Source organism: Amphiura filiformis, chromosome 12, assembly GCF_039555335.1.
Source record: "Amphiura filiformis chromosome 12, Afil_fr2py, whole genome shotgun sequence".
Taxonomy (NCBI): Eukaryota; Metazoa; Echinodermata; class Ophiuroidea; order Amphilepidida; family Amphiuridae; genus Amphiura; species Amphiura filiformis.
In genome coordinates, this window is record NC_092639.1 from 54,508,863 (window position 1) to 54,527,123 (window position 18,261).

At 35.6% G+C, this 18,261-nt stretch overlaps 1 protein-coding gene and 1 long non-coding RNA gene across 2 annotated transcripts in view; both read left to right on the top strand.

Annotated features, from left to right (window-relative positions):
- Positions 1-10,159, top strand: LOC140166423 (uncharacterized). Its single transcript, XR_011860858.1, has 3 exons — positions 1-82; positions 8,607-8,684; positions 10,076-10,159. It is a non-coding gene; the product is annotated as an uncharacterized lncRNA (long non-coding RNA).
- The window catches only part of LOC140166921 (solute carrier family 2, facilitated glucose transporter member 10-like), a 21,526-nt gene continuing 13,423 nt past the window's right edge, over positions 10,159-18,261 (top strand). The window contains exons 1-6 of the mRNA XM_072190406.1: positions 10,159-10,309; positions 10,656-10,772; positions 14,368-14,474; positions 15,746-15,829; positions 17,279-17,382; positions 18,045-18,240. Coding sequence (XP_072046507.1) covers positions 10,159-10,309; positions 10,656-10,772; positions 14,368-14,474; positions 15,746-15,829; positions 17,279-17,382; positions 18,045-18,240 — 759 coding nt within the window. The remainder of the gene's footprint in view (positions 10,310-10,655; positions 10,773-14,367; positions 14,475-15,745; positions 15,830-17,278; positions 17,383-18,044; positions 18,241-18,261) is intronic.

Here is an 18,261-nt window from a genome sequence, read left to right on the forward strand (position 1 = left end):
ATCAAACTTGAAGCTGGTGAGAGAACCTGCACTAAAGGCAAAATTCAGTCCCAGTAATATCTCATTGTACGGTTGAAATAGGGTAAGCAATTGCGACTTATATAAACCTTATTTAACAGGTGTTTGGCCGTGCAGAAATTCACTCCGAAATTTCTTCGAACTGCACCTGTCACACTCCCATACATGAATCATGATACAGCTCTGCATGCATGATGCACATGCATGGGGCTCAGCACCTGCACCTTGCTCGCGTGCATTGTATGCGTCTTCAAAGTTCAAGGCCCTTGCTATGCACATTCTACCATGGCTACTGAGAACTTCTATTAAGAGGACTGTACTTTATGGAGGAAGGAGAACTACCATGGGCCATTATTCCATTAATCGAGAACTCAAATTCTAGCTTCCAATTTGTAAATTGTAGCTATCCTATTGCTATGACACCCTATTTTTAAAATTTTAACAAAATAGGTCGAATTATTTATATACCAAATTAAAGCTCTTGATGAGACAAATACATTGGTGAAGAAAAAAAAATGTATCTTGTTCCATCTCGGAGAAATTTGCAGTTAAAATATGAATGGAAAATTGTGGTTTTTGCTTTTTTTTTGTGTCACATTTTTACGTTTCGGTTAGAGGGAACCCATACCGTAGTACATGGCTCTGCACAACGCAACGTTATGGGATGAAGTGTATACATACAAAAAGCTAGTGCAACGCAAGTGCATGATTTCTATTAGAGTTTGCACTAGTCTAAGAAATTAAGGCTCCTGTAGCTAAATAGTTGCATATGTTTGTCATAATATTACACAGCTTCTTGTACTTCTTGACTAAACATCTATGCTTGAAATTGTAATTATTACTTCATTATTTATCCAGTATGAAATAAGAATTCATTAGCACATGATGCACATCGGCGCACCAAAACTGAGATGGTACTTCTGTACAAACTTAAAGGGGGGTAATCCTATCGGTTTAGGATATATGGATTCTCTTCAAACTTACATACAATGATATAATATTGGATGGCTGAGCATGATACCATAACATATCGGATGAGTCATAAAAATATCGGACGAGCCAACGGCGAGTTCGATATTTGTATGACGAATCCGATATGTTATGGTATCATGCAAATAAGCCATCCAATATTATCATTATTAGGCTTTCTTAACTCCTAATAACCCTGAAAACATAATAATGTCAAATATTGTCCCCTTTATCAATCTATGTGAGAAAACGGGAACAATTTCAGCATAAAAGTGAATAATTAGCATATTAGCAAGCCAATACCGCTCATTAGGGTGCATCAGATGCCCCTCATGTCAATGGATTCATCTGTCCCTAGTCTTAAAATGTTCCTATTGTCACAAAACTAACATGTGCCAAGTTTGAATTAATTCGGAGGTCGTCCTGGGGGGCCACCGAGAGCCTGAAGTTACAATGTGTGTTCCTATGTAGTAAAGTTCGTTGACCCCTGTACAATTCCAATTAGAAGCCGATCGAACAATTTAAAGTAGCTGCCATATCAAAACCGTTAGGACTTAGAAGCTCAAATCTTTTGCGCTTATAGCACTGATAATCATCTTCGAATCGGTGATCAAAATTAATCACCAACAAAATGAGCATGTGTGGAATTGGCACAAGCGCCCTCGATACAAAATTTCAGTGAAATAGGCATTTTGTGGTAATTTTTACCTCAAATTTTACAAATGTTGATGTCCTGGTTGTCATTACACTTTTACAAAGCAGATTTTCTGAACTTTAGATCAATATATAATACATATTAACAACTTTCAGTGTGAAATAAAGTATTATAGCACTTGGTTAAGACAGAAATTATAGATTTTCCCAAGAATATGGACTGTGGGGGCACTTTTGACAATAAAACACACACAGTCATTTCTTTGGAGATGGATTTTCATCACAGATTCAAAGATGATTATCAGTACGCTTAGCTCCCAAGATTTGAGCTTCTAAATCCAAACGGTTTTGATATGGCAGCTACTTTAAATTGTTCGATCGGCTTCTAATTGGAATTGTACAGGGGTCAACGAACTTTACTACATAGGAACACACATTGTAACTTTAGGCTCTCGGTGGCCCCTCAGGACGACCTCCGAATTAATTCAAACTTGGCACATGTTAGTTTTGTGACAATAGGAACATTTTAAGACTAGGGACAGATGAATCCATTGACATGAGGGGCATCTGATGCACCCTACCGCTCATTCTACAAAATCCGGTGCCAATAGCCTTTTTTCCATTCTTTGGTCCACAAACACTTTGTCGAGCATTTAGGGCATCAAATATGTTGTTTTTCTGGTAGAACTCAACGAGATCTACACGGACATATATGGTCGAATCCAACGAAAAGTGTACACGGCATGTTCAGGGCCATAACTTAAAAATATTAATCAATTGGCATTCGTTTTTGTATTGTGTTTATTCGCTTGATCATACGCTTGGCGCCATATATAATAAGACCCCTTCTGTGAAAAACTTAGACACAGAGACCCCAAAACATGCTATTTTTACCCATTTTTTCAAAATATTTCTTAAAGTATTTTTAAAAACATCTAAATCAGTTATGAAAAGAAGTCATTGGATTGAATCTAAATTGATTTCCTGAAAGGTGTGTATTCAAAGATTGCCTGTTCAATTTTTCACATATTTGTACATAATTATGAATTTTTGTGATAATTTTTTGAGTGGTATTTTTTTACATTACCTACGAATACAATTTTTCATAGCACTAGATATATCTTTAAAAAATGGAAATCACTAATAAATGCGCAATTGATACAAGCTTTGATATGTCCAATATTGAAATGCATTGCATTCGGACATCTTTATTATTGTGTTTAGCTGCCAGAAATTCTAAATGGCACAAAGGTAGGTTTGGTAAAAAATATGCATTACCTCCGAATACATGTAAAAAGCTGTGTCATTTCCACAAAGTGAGAGAATAGTAAACAATAGTTAAGCAATAGGTGCAGGGTAATACACTCTTTATTTCTACCAAGTTTCAATAGCCTGCGTTTAAATATTTCTGAGATGTCAACAATAAAAGCAAGTATTCAGAGGTAAATTTCGGTAACCGAATGTTACCTTTAATACAATTTGACATCATGACAGTAGTGTGAAACACTTCCATTCATGTCAATGCCCATATTGGTACATAACGAAGGCCTGTATGTTTGCTATCAAATCATATGTCAATGAAAGTTGCGAATTCACATACATGCCCACTATGCAAAGGTGAATACGGCTTAATTGTTGAAAAATATGTTCTGAAATAGACGACGGTCTGCTCATTTGAAAGAAAAATCAGATTCAAAGAAGATTAGAAGGGGATAAATAGTTGGATTTGTCAACTGTCATGTGTGCTTCATTTTAAATGTTTACCGACCTTCTGGTTTCTGAGTAATTTGTGTCCAAATTGATTTATTCGAAGGTAACTTTTGACGTTTTCGCTAAGGTTACCTACTGAATACCATGGAAAAAACGACTGTTCTCATTGTCTCATGATCTAGACAACACAGTGATGGACCCTGGTATAAAGCTAATTGTAGTTGCCCTCAAACGAAAGGCCACAAGACGTAACTGACTCCAAGATGGACTTCACAAGTCTGCAATAACGGTTTTAAGCGATTTGTGTGCAATTCAGCAAATTATAATTAAAGTCACTTTAGTACCTTTGTTTCTTACTTCAATCCTCTTTCAACCGCTGTGAACCGACATTATTAATACATAATAGGGTCTAAAGTATCAATAAACGCACAAAAAGAAAATAATACATTCAAAGTGCTTTATAAAATGAAGTTTTGATTGCGATATCCACCAAAAGTCTAATTCTTACCTACAAATACTGAAATGTTACTTACGAATACAGCATAATACATGACATGTGTAATGAAGTGTCCCTACCAAAGGAAATTAATTGTCAAAAACTTTAAGCGGTACCCCAGGACGCTATTATTACCGATTTACGGATTCATTCAACCATTATTTATTATGTAAAATTGCTGATTAACTACTTGTATATCAAAATGAAGTGGTCAAAATCTTGCTAAAAGCATCAACATTTTTTTTGATCTAAGGTAATAGCATTTATTCATTTGGACGTACCATCTGAAAGAGATCTAAAACTACCATTTTATTAATTCATTACCATAATAGCAAAATTTAAACCTCTAAACTCAATATAGATATGTTAAATCGCTCATGTTACCTACTGAATACCGGGTTTCTTCACCTTTTCATTGTATAAAGCGTTAGGTGTATGCGTATAATTCCTAATATTCTTGAAAACATATATCCTACTCGTTCTTATACAATGTGTAAATTGATTCATACTCATTTGATAAATAAAATACAGAAACTGACCTAAACTTCATTTTCAAAAATAAACTAGCATAAATTGACTAAGATCATATTGATCGCGTTATAAAAATAAAACAAATATTTTCTGGTTGAGCTAGCATTTTCCTGACACCCTGTGGTCTACATTACACGAAAAAAAGCGTTAATGGGAATATTCCATTTGTTTTAGGTTGATTAGTATTGCGATAGTGAAAGCATCCTAGTGGTATTCGTAGGTAACATTGGGTTTTGGTATCACATTTACTATCACACGTCCTGGATTTATTTTTCAAGATTAGTAATGGCACTTTTGGTTCCTATAAGGCCAATATGTCATCAATCAATGGGCAAAAGGAAAAATTGTGGAGACATTTTTATTTCGACTTTAATTTTTGGCCCGTGGACACTTTTGGTTGGATTCGACCATATAGTTGTCCATACTTTAGATGCTTTCTTCAGCCTGTTTAACCCTTGCAAAGGCTCAAAATCGCTAAAAATGCGTTTCCACTGCTCAAGTGTCATATCTGACCCTGAATATTTTCTTTGAATAAATGCGATTTCTTTACACATTTGTTGTTTTTTAATTAGATAACGCACCATCACATTGTTTATCAACATTATTTTTTAGTGATTAAAACGTCTTTGTGTAATTCTAAAATAAATTGCACTTTCCACCAAAACGCTGTGAGCTACGTTACCCTTTTTTAACACACGTTATTGGAAAGAAGTAAAACAGAGGTATCAATGTAATTTGCGGTTTTTGAAAGGAAACACTCATAGGTTTTTAAAAATCACAATAAAAATCATGATGCTGTAGCATTTTTTTTTAGAAATGTTGTAAACATTGAAATTTCGACCGACCATGTTAAGATTGGTGAGCTACGTTACCAGGATTCTATAGTATGCACTTGTATTACATGTACTTCCTAATAATATGTGAAAGCTACCAGTGGTCGAACCCCATTTATATTAGAATTAACCGACATAACGTTCTAACGTTCGCAAATCACATTAAAAACATTAAAAACCCGTGAACTACGTTACTGTGAGCTACGTTACACACTCATTTACGCATCTTCAAAACTTCTATGAAATGGTGAAATCGGTTTTACATTTCACTCAAGTGATCTTTAGTTTGCATTTTATGACCTTGGATTGAGTAAAACCAGCCCATTTTGTAGCCGGTAACGTAGCTCACATTACATTGAGTTTTAGTGTTAAAAAACATCATGACTTCTTGAAAGAAAAATATGCAAGTGGTGTTGGCAATTTTTTACATCTGAAAGTAGTGATACATTTACTCTTAAAAAACACTAAAAGCAGGTAATTTTGTACAACTTTATTTTTTTCAATTTTTATAGTGGATTGGCACCGGATTTTGTAGAATGAGCGATACACTGGTACGCGTGAATTGCATTCTGGTCAGGCATCCCGAAACAACGGCCGAGCACATGTCCCGGTGGAAACAGGAAGTGTTCGCCTTGGCACTGAAAACCGGCTCGCCCCTGTACACTTTTATACCCTCTATTCATACTGATTAATCTTAAAAAACATTACATATCACTGCGCTCATTATCATTCTTGACAAGATAGCCCATGCTGTATTTACTTCGCTTAATTATTTCTTTATTTTTAGCTATATGATGCACATTTTCACATATGATTTTTCTTTGTTTTATTTTTTAACTAATTTTTTAATGGGGGGAGGTGCTCTCATAATTTTTTTTTTTTTTTTCGTATGATGCTTGACAATATAGGTCATATTTCCTTATTTATTTCGCCTGTTATGTATTTCTTTATTTTTGTTTTTGTTTTATATCATTATAGCGCCCATCTATAGTTTGACATTAGGGGGCCGATTTGATGTATTTTTGCGGACGAATTGGTACTGGGGTGAAGTCTTCCGAATCTATTCCGATTTCATTCTATGACTACCCAAAACTCCAGTGTCGTGTAAAATGCGAACAACTGGTAACCTGTAAAAACCGATGTGTTTCATGATTTCTCCGGAAATACATCGACTTGGAGCGTCAAATTTCAGGATAGTAATGAGAAAAATAGTATCTATCATGTGATACCAAAAGCTCATCAACAATGAAAAAAATCGGGGGGATGATGCTGTCGATCGGGTTACGGACCTTTAAATAGGGCAGCGCCAATAGTGGAAAATGTCATACCCGGTACCGATAAATGATGTGTCTGTTCATTGCCCGTTTTTTTTAAGTTTGCATTGCTAACTACATTTCAGTGATTTACAGCCTACCAAAAAGGTCAAATATTTACCAAGGAGCTGAAATGCATATCAAATTAAAGCTAATAATCTCAGCTATTCAACCGTGGCAAATATGTTTCAATTGGTGCATCTTTTGCCGAGTTATTGATCTTGAAAGATGAACCTATATAGAGCCATTTTTTTTATATAATTTTTTTTAAAATTTTGTTGTGTACATTCACCTCAATTACTCAGTTATATGGTTTGCTCCTCTTCAATTACCGTACTGACGCGAGTATTATAATTGTCCCACCTTCGAGTAAAGTCCCACCCCCAAATTTGTGAAAAATGTCAGAAATTGTAAAAAAAATAAAAAGTTTTTTTAAAATGTTTTTTAATTTTATTTTTTTGGTTTTGGAGTGTCCCTGGACCTAGAGCTAAATGCTAGAATCATTCATGGTTGATTTAAAAATATATTGTAGGCCTATGTGTTTTGAATAAATTTGTACTCATGTCATACTCTATTAATTATGATTTCAAAATGCATTGAATTTGTATGCATGGTTTTAGAGTCTGCCATGCTAACTCCACTTTCCAAAATGGCGACCAGCACAGCGAGACGCTAGCAAAATAATGCTTCAGGAAACATTTAATTTACGAAAAAAATATAGATACAAAGTTTTATTTTGCAGAATATAAGTATTATATTATATTCATAATTATTTTCAGGGGCGGATTTAGAGGGGGGCGCACCCGGTGCGCGCCCCCTCTATTTTTTGCAAAGCGGCGCCCGACTTAATGTATTTTTGCAGAGCGGCGCCTGACTTTGTGTGGGCGCCGAGCCGCCGCGGCAGCGACGGTGGCCGGCGCCCCCTCTATTGAAAATTCCTGGATCCGCCCCTGATTTTTAAAGCATCATATGGTCCCATTAAGTTACAGTTAACTGTTGAAAAACATAACTTTTACGTTACGACATATACGGGATTGCCGAGGGTGTGATAGCTACAATTTGCACACATTTGCTGTGACATTTTGTGCAGTTTATGTTGAATATAAAAAGGCCCATGATATGCACTGTTTATAAATTGCTATTGCTTGCTGCCTTTAAGGTGGTAGGCCCTATTGGATGCATTTTCTAGAAATTAGAAAATGCTTTGAGCATGTTTTTTAAACAGATTAATTGAGTACATATGTAGGGTAAAGTACACTGATCAATGTGCCTTTTGTTTGGAGCAAATCGGACATGTATATGGTTTCCATAATACATCAATTTATATTTTCTTTGTATCCTATTGTTTTAGTCAATAATCAATATAGTTTTATGAGCTAAAAGGACTGGAAAGGCTCATTAATATGTAATTTTTGCCATTGCCAATATTTTGCTAAAAATCCATGCATAAATGTACAGGGTTCTTTTATTTTGCATACTTTTGCCCTGAAACTTGGTCAAAGTGTTTCTAATATGTTCTAATGTAATATATAGTGAAGCCACCCTCTATTTTGCATATATTTGCATACTTAATGCACTAATTTGCATAAATGCTAATTAATTATGCAAATTGTTCCTTCCTTCCTACAAAGCTTACATTCATGAGAGGGAATTGATGCATGTGGTTTACAGGTTTATGGGGGGGGGCACGTCACAGGTCTCGATCCTCTCGGCCCTCATTTTGTACATGCCACTGATTCTTACCATAGATGACAGTTTCAGTTTAAAGGAGGATTTCGTGATCCTAGCATCCTCTTTTTATGACATTTTTCAGTACATATCCACGAAAAAAGCCTATTCCCAAAATTTCAGTTGATTCCGATTTTGCGTTTATGAGTTATGCGTGATTATGTGTATTACACTGCTCCATAGATAATGCGTTGTAATTTTGTTCTGGTGCAGAAATATTTTGTACATACACATTATGTAGCCAGAGGTTTCCAGTGATATAAAAATCTCAACTTTTTTTGAGAAAAGTGGGGGGATGAGGCTGTGGATCACGAAATGCCCCTTTAATAAGCTACATAATTTTGTATTTTTCAGATACCTCAGGTTGACTTGAAACTAAAATGGCAACTACAAGCAATCGCTTTGTTATCGATGACCAGCATATGGACACAGGTACTGGTATTATATAATTCTTTTCCTTCTTTTATTTAAGGGGGTACTACACCCCTGCCCAATTTTGTGCCTATTTTTGCATTTTTCTCAAAAAATATAGCGCATTGGTGACAAGTAAGATATGTGTGTTGTGAAGAGATTAATCAGGTTTGTAGATAATTATAATTTGAAGTTTTCATATACAAAAGCAAAATTTTTGACACTGACCTGACAGTTTCGTATGTCTTGGACGACATACTTCTTCAGAGTGATTGGTATCCCATCATCCTCTGTGCTGGTGGTAACACAGCTCCATCCCTTGGGGGCGTGGTCTTGAGGAGAGGGTCATACATGTGACTTAAATGTTAGGCCCCTTGTCCCTGTTCATGATGGCCGGGCCTCTCTTACGTATCCAGATTGATTCTCTGATGAAGTCATGTGTATGTATGTCGTCCAAGACATACGAAACTGTCAGGTCAGTGTCAAAAATTTTGGTTTTGTATATGAAAACTTCAAATTATAAGTAAGATGTATATTATAGGGGCAAGGACTACAACTACTGCACTGGAAATTTTATTTCAACACAGACAACAGTTGTGGAGTTACAGTCAAAAATGAGGGAAAACCAATATTTGATCAATAAATCAATAACTACTTGCCTTGAGTTGCTGAATTTTCTGTGCAGTAGTTGTAGTCCTTGCCCCTATAATATACATATCATACTTGTCATCAATGCGCTATAATTTTTGTGAAAAATGCAAAAATAGGCACAAAATTTACCAGGGGTGTAGTACCACCATAAGCCTATATACTTGTAAGCCTATATGTAATTTCCAATCCGAGTAAAAAATACTTGTGTGAGAAGCTAGCACAAGATAGAGGTCTTTCTTGCATCAGGTTTGTCATAATTTTTCAGACCAAGATGTTTGATGAGCACCCTCATGATCCTTATTAATTTGATGTCAGAGGTTGTAATATCCAAATAGCAAATGTGCATTACTATCTCTTTGGCAGAAATATTTCTTATATCTATTGATGCGGGGAAACAGGTAAAATACAGACTAGATGCAGAGGGGGATAAAAACAACTATTGTAGGCACAGAAGTAGGTAAAGTTTGATAGCCAAAAATTACCAATTCCAAGGCCCACAGAAGTGTTAAACCATCAAAAACAACTGGGATCAATGGGAATACAAATGTGCACATAAACGGACACAATAAACCAAACGACAAATGTTGGCACAAAAACAGGCAAAGTTCGATGGCCAAAAATTACTAATTCCAAGGCCCACAGAACGCATGCTGGAACAAGTGATGAAAATCACTGAGCACATCAGCAGACAAACTAAACAGACAAAAAAAACCCCATAAATTTACCAAATTCATGGTAATGCTCATACATTTTCCTTTCAGTTACTCTCCTCTCTGACCCTGACGACGAAGAGGACGGAGAAGATGAACTCTTCAACCGTGATGATGGCTTGACCTATGACATGATGTCATCCGAGTTGGAGCAGATGCATGTGGATGATGGCTTGTATTCTATTACACCACCTAGTGTAACCTACAGGGTTGCCATGACGACTTACGTATGGGTAGCTGCTGGAATGGCTGCACTTGGAGGTGTTTTATTCGGATACGATGTGGGTAAGGGACAATGGGGAATGTTTGGTATGGGGATGGAGGTTTGGGGATGGGTGTGTACTTTAAACTTAGATCATGCAGAACTAAGGTTTTTGTTGGGGGGGTCAACTTTTATTTTGGCATATGTATGTACCGTGAACGTTCTCAAAAGTAGTTTATTGGCTTTTTCTCTCAAAAAGATCAGTGTTGGAATTGATTAAGCTTGGCACTTAAATGCTATGGTAATGGGACTGGAAATTAAGTCTGGTGAAAGGTTTGGCCAAGAGTAGCTGCTTGTATTCAGCCTGGGAAACCAATGTGACAACATACCTTTTCAACATGGCTGTTTGTTGGTGTTGCTTTCTTTCAGGTATTGTGTCTGGGGCATTGCTTCTGCTGAAACCAACCTTCAATCTTAGTTGTTTTGAACAAGAGATGGTTGTTAGTTCTATGCTGCTTGGTGCTCTATGTGGATCTCTAGTGGGAGGTAAGATTTTGTGATAACTCAAAAGACTGCAATAGTGTGGACTACAGGTGGACGGGTGGCTAGCTGATAATGTCAAAATTTAGATTTAATTGTTTAAAATGTGTGACCCACTCTGACAAAACCAGGAACAAGTCACATCTTTGACATTTAATGATTTGATTAAAATGTAAGCACTAGACAATAAGTAGGCCCCGGCAAAAAACACAATTTTTTGAAGTAAAAAACGAGATCCAAAATTTTGAAAAGGGAGAAAAGCGAGATTTCCCCCGAAAAATGGCACGAGAAGCTTTCAAAACGCCCGAAAATGCGAAAAATCAAAAAAAAAAAAAATAAATCCACAAATTTGCTGCCCTCTATTGTTCAGCACAATGTTTAGATGTAAATAAAGCTGCCGACGGCCGGCTGGTATCTAAGAAAAAAGTGACAAAAAGTTGACCTTGAATTATGTTTTATAGTCAAAATAGTCCAGTAATTCAATAAATATAATGATATTTGGCCTAAACTTGAACTCATTTGAAATGAAATGTCAGTTTTTATTGAGTAATGCATGGCTTTTTCACTCGACCATGTGCTTGCAATGCTGTTGAATTCTGCACTTTGGCGAAGTTGGAACTGCATTTTAATGGAATTCGGCGAACTTTTATGGCATAAAGCAACATTTTTATAGTAAGTGCACTGCTTGGAAACTTTTTTAAAAAGTGAGATAGTTGGTTAATAGCGAGAATCACGGCGTGAAAAGCGAGATCTCGTTTTTTGCCGGGCCTTAACAAAAAGCTTTAAAATGATACCAAAATTATATTAAAGGTAACCTGATTGTCAGCCTCCCCCCCCCCCCCCCCACTTTACTCCATCAAAATGCAGATTTTGGTATAAATTGAAATTAGACATTCCAAATCGGAATATGTGCGAAGAAATCATCAAAAAACTGTCGAATTAGTCTTAAATGTGGTATACCACATTTGAGACTAATTCGATAGTTTTTTATGATATCTTCGGAAAAAACAGCGATTCGAACTCAGTATGATAATGAGAAAAATAGGATTTCTCATTTGATATTAATTTATTACATGAATATCATTTTATAAAAACACTATAGACTATATTAATTATGATTATCACGCTGTATAAATGTCGGTAATTCCGTAAGAAGTTAGTCTCTTTTACAAGAAACATTTACATGTTCTTTTTGCATGAATGTTTGAAAGGGACAACATATTATGTTTTATGTCAATTTTAAAGAATTCCATTTTCCAAATATTTCACATCACCTTCCTTTAATAGCATCAATACTTTTCAAGATATGGATAATTTTGTAAATGATACCTTGATATTTTTGCCAAATTGCTATTCTGAGTTATGGGTCAATTAGTTTCCTGCCTAACACAGGATTGAATAGGGATTATTATAGTTCAACTGTTATTTAAATAAACCTCTTTGTAATAAGTACTTTCATGAATTTGAAAGTCCACTTAGTCCCACAGTCAATTAGGATGAAATTAAGAATTCCAAATATTTTTTAATGGGAATGTCATCTTTAAAGGCCTATTTCTCAAAAACATGTCTGGCGACTTGTTCTGGGTTTTGTTGGAGCTGGTGACATATATGTTGCTAATTTTTTTTTGTTACACCCTGTATATTTTTATCTTGCTCATAATTTGTTACACCCTGTTTATATTTTTTTCTGACTAGTGACTTCATTGATTTTCTAATTCTATAGCTTTTTATTCTGCTTTCTGACTTTGTTACTGCTCACCTGTTTTCTTCATCATTTCTTTTGTTACATTAATCATGGGTGTGACTTAATTTGCCCTGCTCATTGAAGTGTGTGAGTAGAGGATTTTAGAGCAGTGTATGTCTGACAGTTGAAAGGGATGGATGTTACTAGTGTGTGAGGCCAAAACCTTTTGCTTTACTTTTCAACTTCGTGTGAGTGGTTATAAGGTGATGGGTGTGAGCTTTTGCATGTAAGTTAGGCTTATAAGTTGGCAAATTAATTCATGATGTGAAATTTTTAATATGTGAATTGTAAAACAAACTTAAAAAAACAAACAAATTTATTTTTTATTATGACCTATCTGATAAGTAATTTTTTGTTGGTAGTTTAAGATGTGGGCATTCAGACGTGGTCTAATTCAGTAATTCTGCATAAAACTGGGCCACATTATTTCTATAGATCTGCTGCGCATTCAAATTGCATTGTATTGCATCGTAATTTCATTTGTGTCCATGCTAATTATGTTTACACAACATGTTTTCAAGCAAATTCGCCGATATAGGTGATCAAAAGCGATCGGAATGTTACAAAAGTACAGATCGCATTCAGCTTACTTCATATGAGATGATCTTTGGAAAAATACGGCATAATTTGTCATGGTGCTTGCGGAATGCCATGCAGTAAAATACTAAAACGTTGCGACAATTCATGATTGATAACTAAAACTCGGCGTGTCATTCGTATCCTCCGCTGTCAGTTTCTTATCCACTCACTAGTCCTCACAAAAGCTTTGTGTTATTACGTAATGTGTGGAGGCAAATTGCAATAAGTACAATGAAAAAATGAGTAGGGTGGGCTCCGGGACTGGTTTCTTCTTACGTAACAGTATTGTTCTCCAAAAAAAACGGAAGCTTGTTGTCTGGCGCTCTAGCTGAAATACAACAAGATAATGTAAGATAGTAAATGTAAACCTGTATTTTAGCTAGAGTATCTCGAGCTATGGGCATTCATTCTGGCATTAATGCCAGGATATGTTATGTTGCGATTGTTGTTATGAATTTTGTTATAATGTTATGAAGTTTGTGGAATGCTGATTCAAATTGATGATGCGATGTGTTGTCTGTTAAAATGTGTATGCATTATACATGTTATTCAGGTCCTTGTAATTTGACCTGTTCCTCATTTCATATTTTTCTTACATTCCATTTGGCATTTGGCCCAAGCTTTTGTTACTCTGCAGTGCAGACTGGTCACAAAAGTTTGTGATTTTAGGGTTTTAATAGCTCAAATTGCCCTTTAACTTACACAAAGTGTTTGGCTCAAGCTTTTGTTACTCTGCAGTGATTTGTGATTTTAGGGTTCAACAGCTCAAATACATTTAACTTGCACAAAGTGTTTGCAGGACTCATAATTTCAAACACTTTATTTTGTATGTGGTAGAAAAAAGAAGACTTAAAATAGTCTTTGAGCATAAGTGTAATTAAAGCAAATGTTTTTTTCACAGGTTAATTATTGATGTGCAAAATTTTAGTCTGCAGTATTTCTAGGTCTGGCTATAATTAGTCGTTTTTGCTCTGATGTTGCACTTCGTTTTATTTATATGTTTTTATATTGCTAATTTTTCTGCTTCGGAGCTGGACCACAGATTTGTTACGCAATATGGGTAGTGGCAGCACTCGGGGAGTTATGACAGGACACCTGTTGGTATTCAGTTGAGGCGTTATTGTTTAATTTATTTGGTCTAATCACCACATTAAGGCCATTAGTGCTACCCTCGGCCGCGCAGGGAATTGTCTGACTTCATCATCGTAAGTCAGACTTTTATCAATTCCCCCAAACCCTTGGTCTGTGACAATAATGCCTTTATTTTTTGTTCTGCAGGTTTCATTGTGGATTGGATTGGACGGAGGATTACTATAATTTGCAATGCATTTATCTTTGTAATTGGTGCTATTATTCTTGCTACTGCTCACTCATATGCTGTGTTGGTAAGTTACTTGGTTCATATGACTGTATGATGTGCTGCAAACATGGATAGCATTTTCAGCCTTTTGGTATAATGGCCTCTTTTCTAGACCAATTTTGGTATATTGATGGGTCCTTTTTTCTAAATTGTCTCATTTCTTTGGAAAATATCCCAATTTTGCCTCACTGTACAGCTGAAATTTCCTCAAAATTTGAAGATAAAGTTGTAAAAACTAAGACATTTTATGTCAAATTTGGCTGAAAATTTGACTTCTGGGTCCAAATTTCGTGAAAAATTGGTATATTGAAGGGCCCAATTTCAAAGTCTCATTGGCACACCCTACCCAAACCAAACCAAACCAAACTTGAGTATCCCCCAGTAACACCAAACATGTACACCAGGGGGTTGTGACACCTAATGGGATCATCACAAGTTCAAAAAGAATGGTAGCTTACGGTGGCATACCAATTTCATTTTTGACTCCTGTTGAATCCTCTGGAGTAAATGCTATTGTCCGTTTCAGACAAACTTTCCAGGAAAGCCTGTTGGCAGGACTGGAAAAATGTTCATGAGATAAGCCAATTTCATACCAAGATAGCTAAATTTTCTGTACACAGTTTCTGATGTATTACTAACAAGAGGAGGCAAAATTTCTTCTCAAGTCCTAAAATTTCCCTATAAATCCTTTCCATCCACAAATACCAAAATTTTCTTTTGGTGTGAGTTTCGTGTATTAGTTCTCCATATTTTCCAGGCCTGTGGATTTTATTGTGTCACAAGGAATTTTCAGGTCAGGCCAGAACAAATCTTACCACATAGGGCTCTACCAAAGTGTAGTACCGTATTCATTCCAATAACAGCCCAGGGCGCTTAACAAAGTCATTTTTGGTGGGCGCTTATTTTTTTATATTGTTTTAGTCATCAATCACCATCTAATAGTATTTAGTTTCTCACAGTTAATGCGCCCTAAAAAAAAAGTCCCCATATTTTGCCTGTTTATGGCAACTGCCAGCAAATAAAATTCGATTTTGAAGTTAGAATCACTTCAAATTTGGCCTTTTAAAGGCATTTGCAGGTACTAGTAAGTTAATGGAAGTATTTTGACAACATTGGATGGGCGGTTAATAGTTTCACATTTTGCTTGTTGTAAAGTTGCTGGGTGGGCGCTTAATAGGGACGTGGGCGGTTAATGGAACGAATACAGTAAGTAGATTTATTTAAAAAAACCATGTCATTCACATATCAAGAAACTTAATCAGCATGCATTTGTGTGTCTACTTTCTGTATCTATAGGTGTTTGGCCGACTTGTAGTTGGTTTTGCTGTTTCACTGTCAGCTATTGGAGAATGTATATACATCTCAGAAATTTCACCTGTTGTGAGTATATTATTCAATTGATTTTAACGTTTTTAATTTTATTGATAATTGGTAAAGTATGTGTCCTATTTGAAAGCTTGCCATTTTTAAACTGTAACCGTTAACCCCCTAACCTTACTTCTAACCCTAACCTTAGCCAAAACATAACCTTAACCCGAATATTTTGGTGTGAAAGCACAGCCATTTACTGTCGCTACAAACACTTTTATCTAGGGGCCTACAATTTGAGGTTTATTGGTACATTTACAACTACTGTAGCTACACCTGCAGTTTTTAATTAATACCTAAATTGAAATTTGGATGAATTTCTTCAAATCTAATTGAAATTTAGACAAATTTCTTGGTATTTTGGGTTCATCAGACCCATATATTGGGCATAAATTTAGATGATTTTCTTGGTATGTTAGTCAATAAATTGAAATTAATATGAATTTCTTTGTGTTTTTGGTTCATGAAATCTATGTACATAGGGCATAACAAATTTAGATAAATTTCTTGGTATTTTGGTTCATCAAATGTATATCTACAGTTAATTGAAATTAATTGGAATTTCTTGGTATTTTGGCTCAGCATCTCTATAGATAGATTTGGCATAAATAAAATTCAATGTGCTATGATATAAAGCATTTGATCATGGTATGGTAGATGATGTATAATTTATCAAAAATCAAAATGTATTGACAAAGAAGATAAATTAATCAAAGAGAAAAATGATTAAAAGGGCATTTTGTGATCCACAGCCTCATCCCCCCACTTTTCTCAAAAAATGTTAGATTTTTATATCCCTGGAATACTCTGGCTACATAATGTTTATGTACTAAATATTTCTTGCAGATTAATTCGTTTAGCAAAGATATCGCGAAATTTGAATTTCACCAGAACGAAATTACAACGTATTGTCTATGGAGCAGTGTAATACACATAATCATGCATAACTCGCAAACACAAAATCGGAATCAACTGAAATTTTGGGAATATGCTTTTTTCGTGGATATGTACTGAAAAATGTCATAAAAAGAGGATGCTAGGATCACGAAATACTCCTTTAAATTTAAGAGAAATGTAGCAAGTGTATCAGAGGAATATTTATGAGCAGATCTTGTTTTGTAATGACCTAAAATATGAGGGTCTTTTTTACAATTTAAAAAAAAAAGACCTTATCATGTGTCTGTCAGTCAGTGTGTCTGTCCGTCAGTGTGTGTAGTAAGGCTTTTGGTTAAAATTTGGTCTCATCTAAAGAGTTTAAATCCTATTGGTCATTTGAGGTCAACTAGGCTGAAAATGACAAATCTTCTCTCATGTGAACAGTTAGCATCCAATTCAACCAAACTTGGGCCTTTAGTATCTTTCAATCATGTAAAAGTGTGGAAAAAAATGGTCTTACATCTTCCAACGACCTATCTGGGACCGCCAGGCCTATTTTTATTAATGATTTATTTTATGTTACAGAAACGAAGAGGGCAGCTGGTTTCACTGAATGAATTTGGGATTACACTGGGACTACTTATGGCCTATTTAGTCAACTATATATTTATATCAACTCCACATGGCTGGTGAGTGGAATTATGTCAGATGTTATCATACATTCCATTTCACATTGGAGTGATGGGAAAAGGTTAAAGGGCACGTCTGAAATTCAGCATCAAAGTGGTTACGTAATTCTCTTGGTTACCGGACCACGCTATTTTGGTATGCCTTTGAGTGCCATGCGGGGGTGGGGAAGGGGGGGAGGAACGAGTAAAAATCCACCTTTTAATGCAAGCGGATTTGTTTTTCTCATAATTAATTTAAATACTACATGACTCTACCTATAAAATACTGAACTTCTTATTGTGCCATTTTGAACTTTAGATATTACTTGTAAAATATCTAGAAACACATTTGAGGGGGAAAGATGGTAAAATTCTCCAAATTCACTGTCAATTTAGACCCAGATTTTGTACATGCAGAAGGTCTGTGATGATACAAATGAAGTGAAAACTTTGTATAGAGGGCAGTGCAAATAAGATTCTAGTCCAGTCCCCCTGTATCTTCATTTAATAAGTGCAATGTGAATGCACACTTCATTAAGTAATTAATATTTACCGATCTTCGTTGAATTAAGCTACTTGCTCTTTGGAGGAGCCACATCTCCCTGAAATAAATCCTGGCTGCAGAGCGGCTCTGTGCCTTTAAAAAAGAATTACAAAATGTATTTCCTGTTTTGCTTATACAGGAGGTATATGTTTGGTTTAGCAGCTATACCAGCAGGAATTCAAGGCATAGGCATGATATTCCTGCCACCTAGCCCAAGATTTCTTGTACAAAAAGGTAGAGATAATCAGGCTCATGCAGTGCTACAAAGACTGAGGGGCACAAGCAACGTGGAAGGGGAACTCAACAATATTAGGAGCAGCCTCATGAGTGAACAGGTAAACACATGCAATTAATCT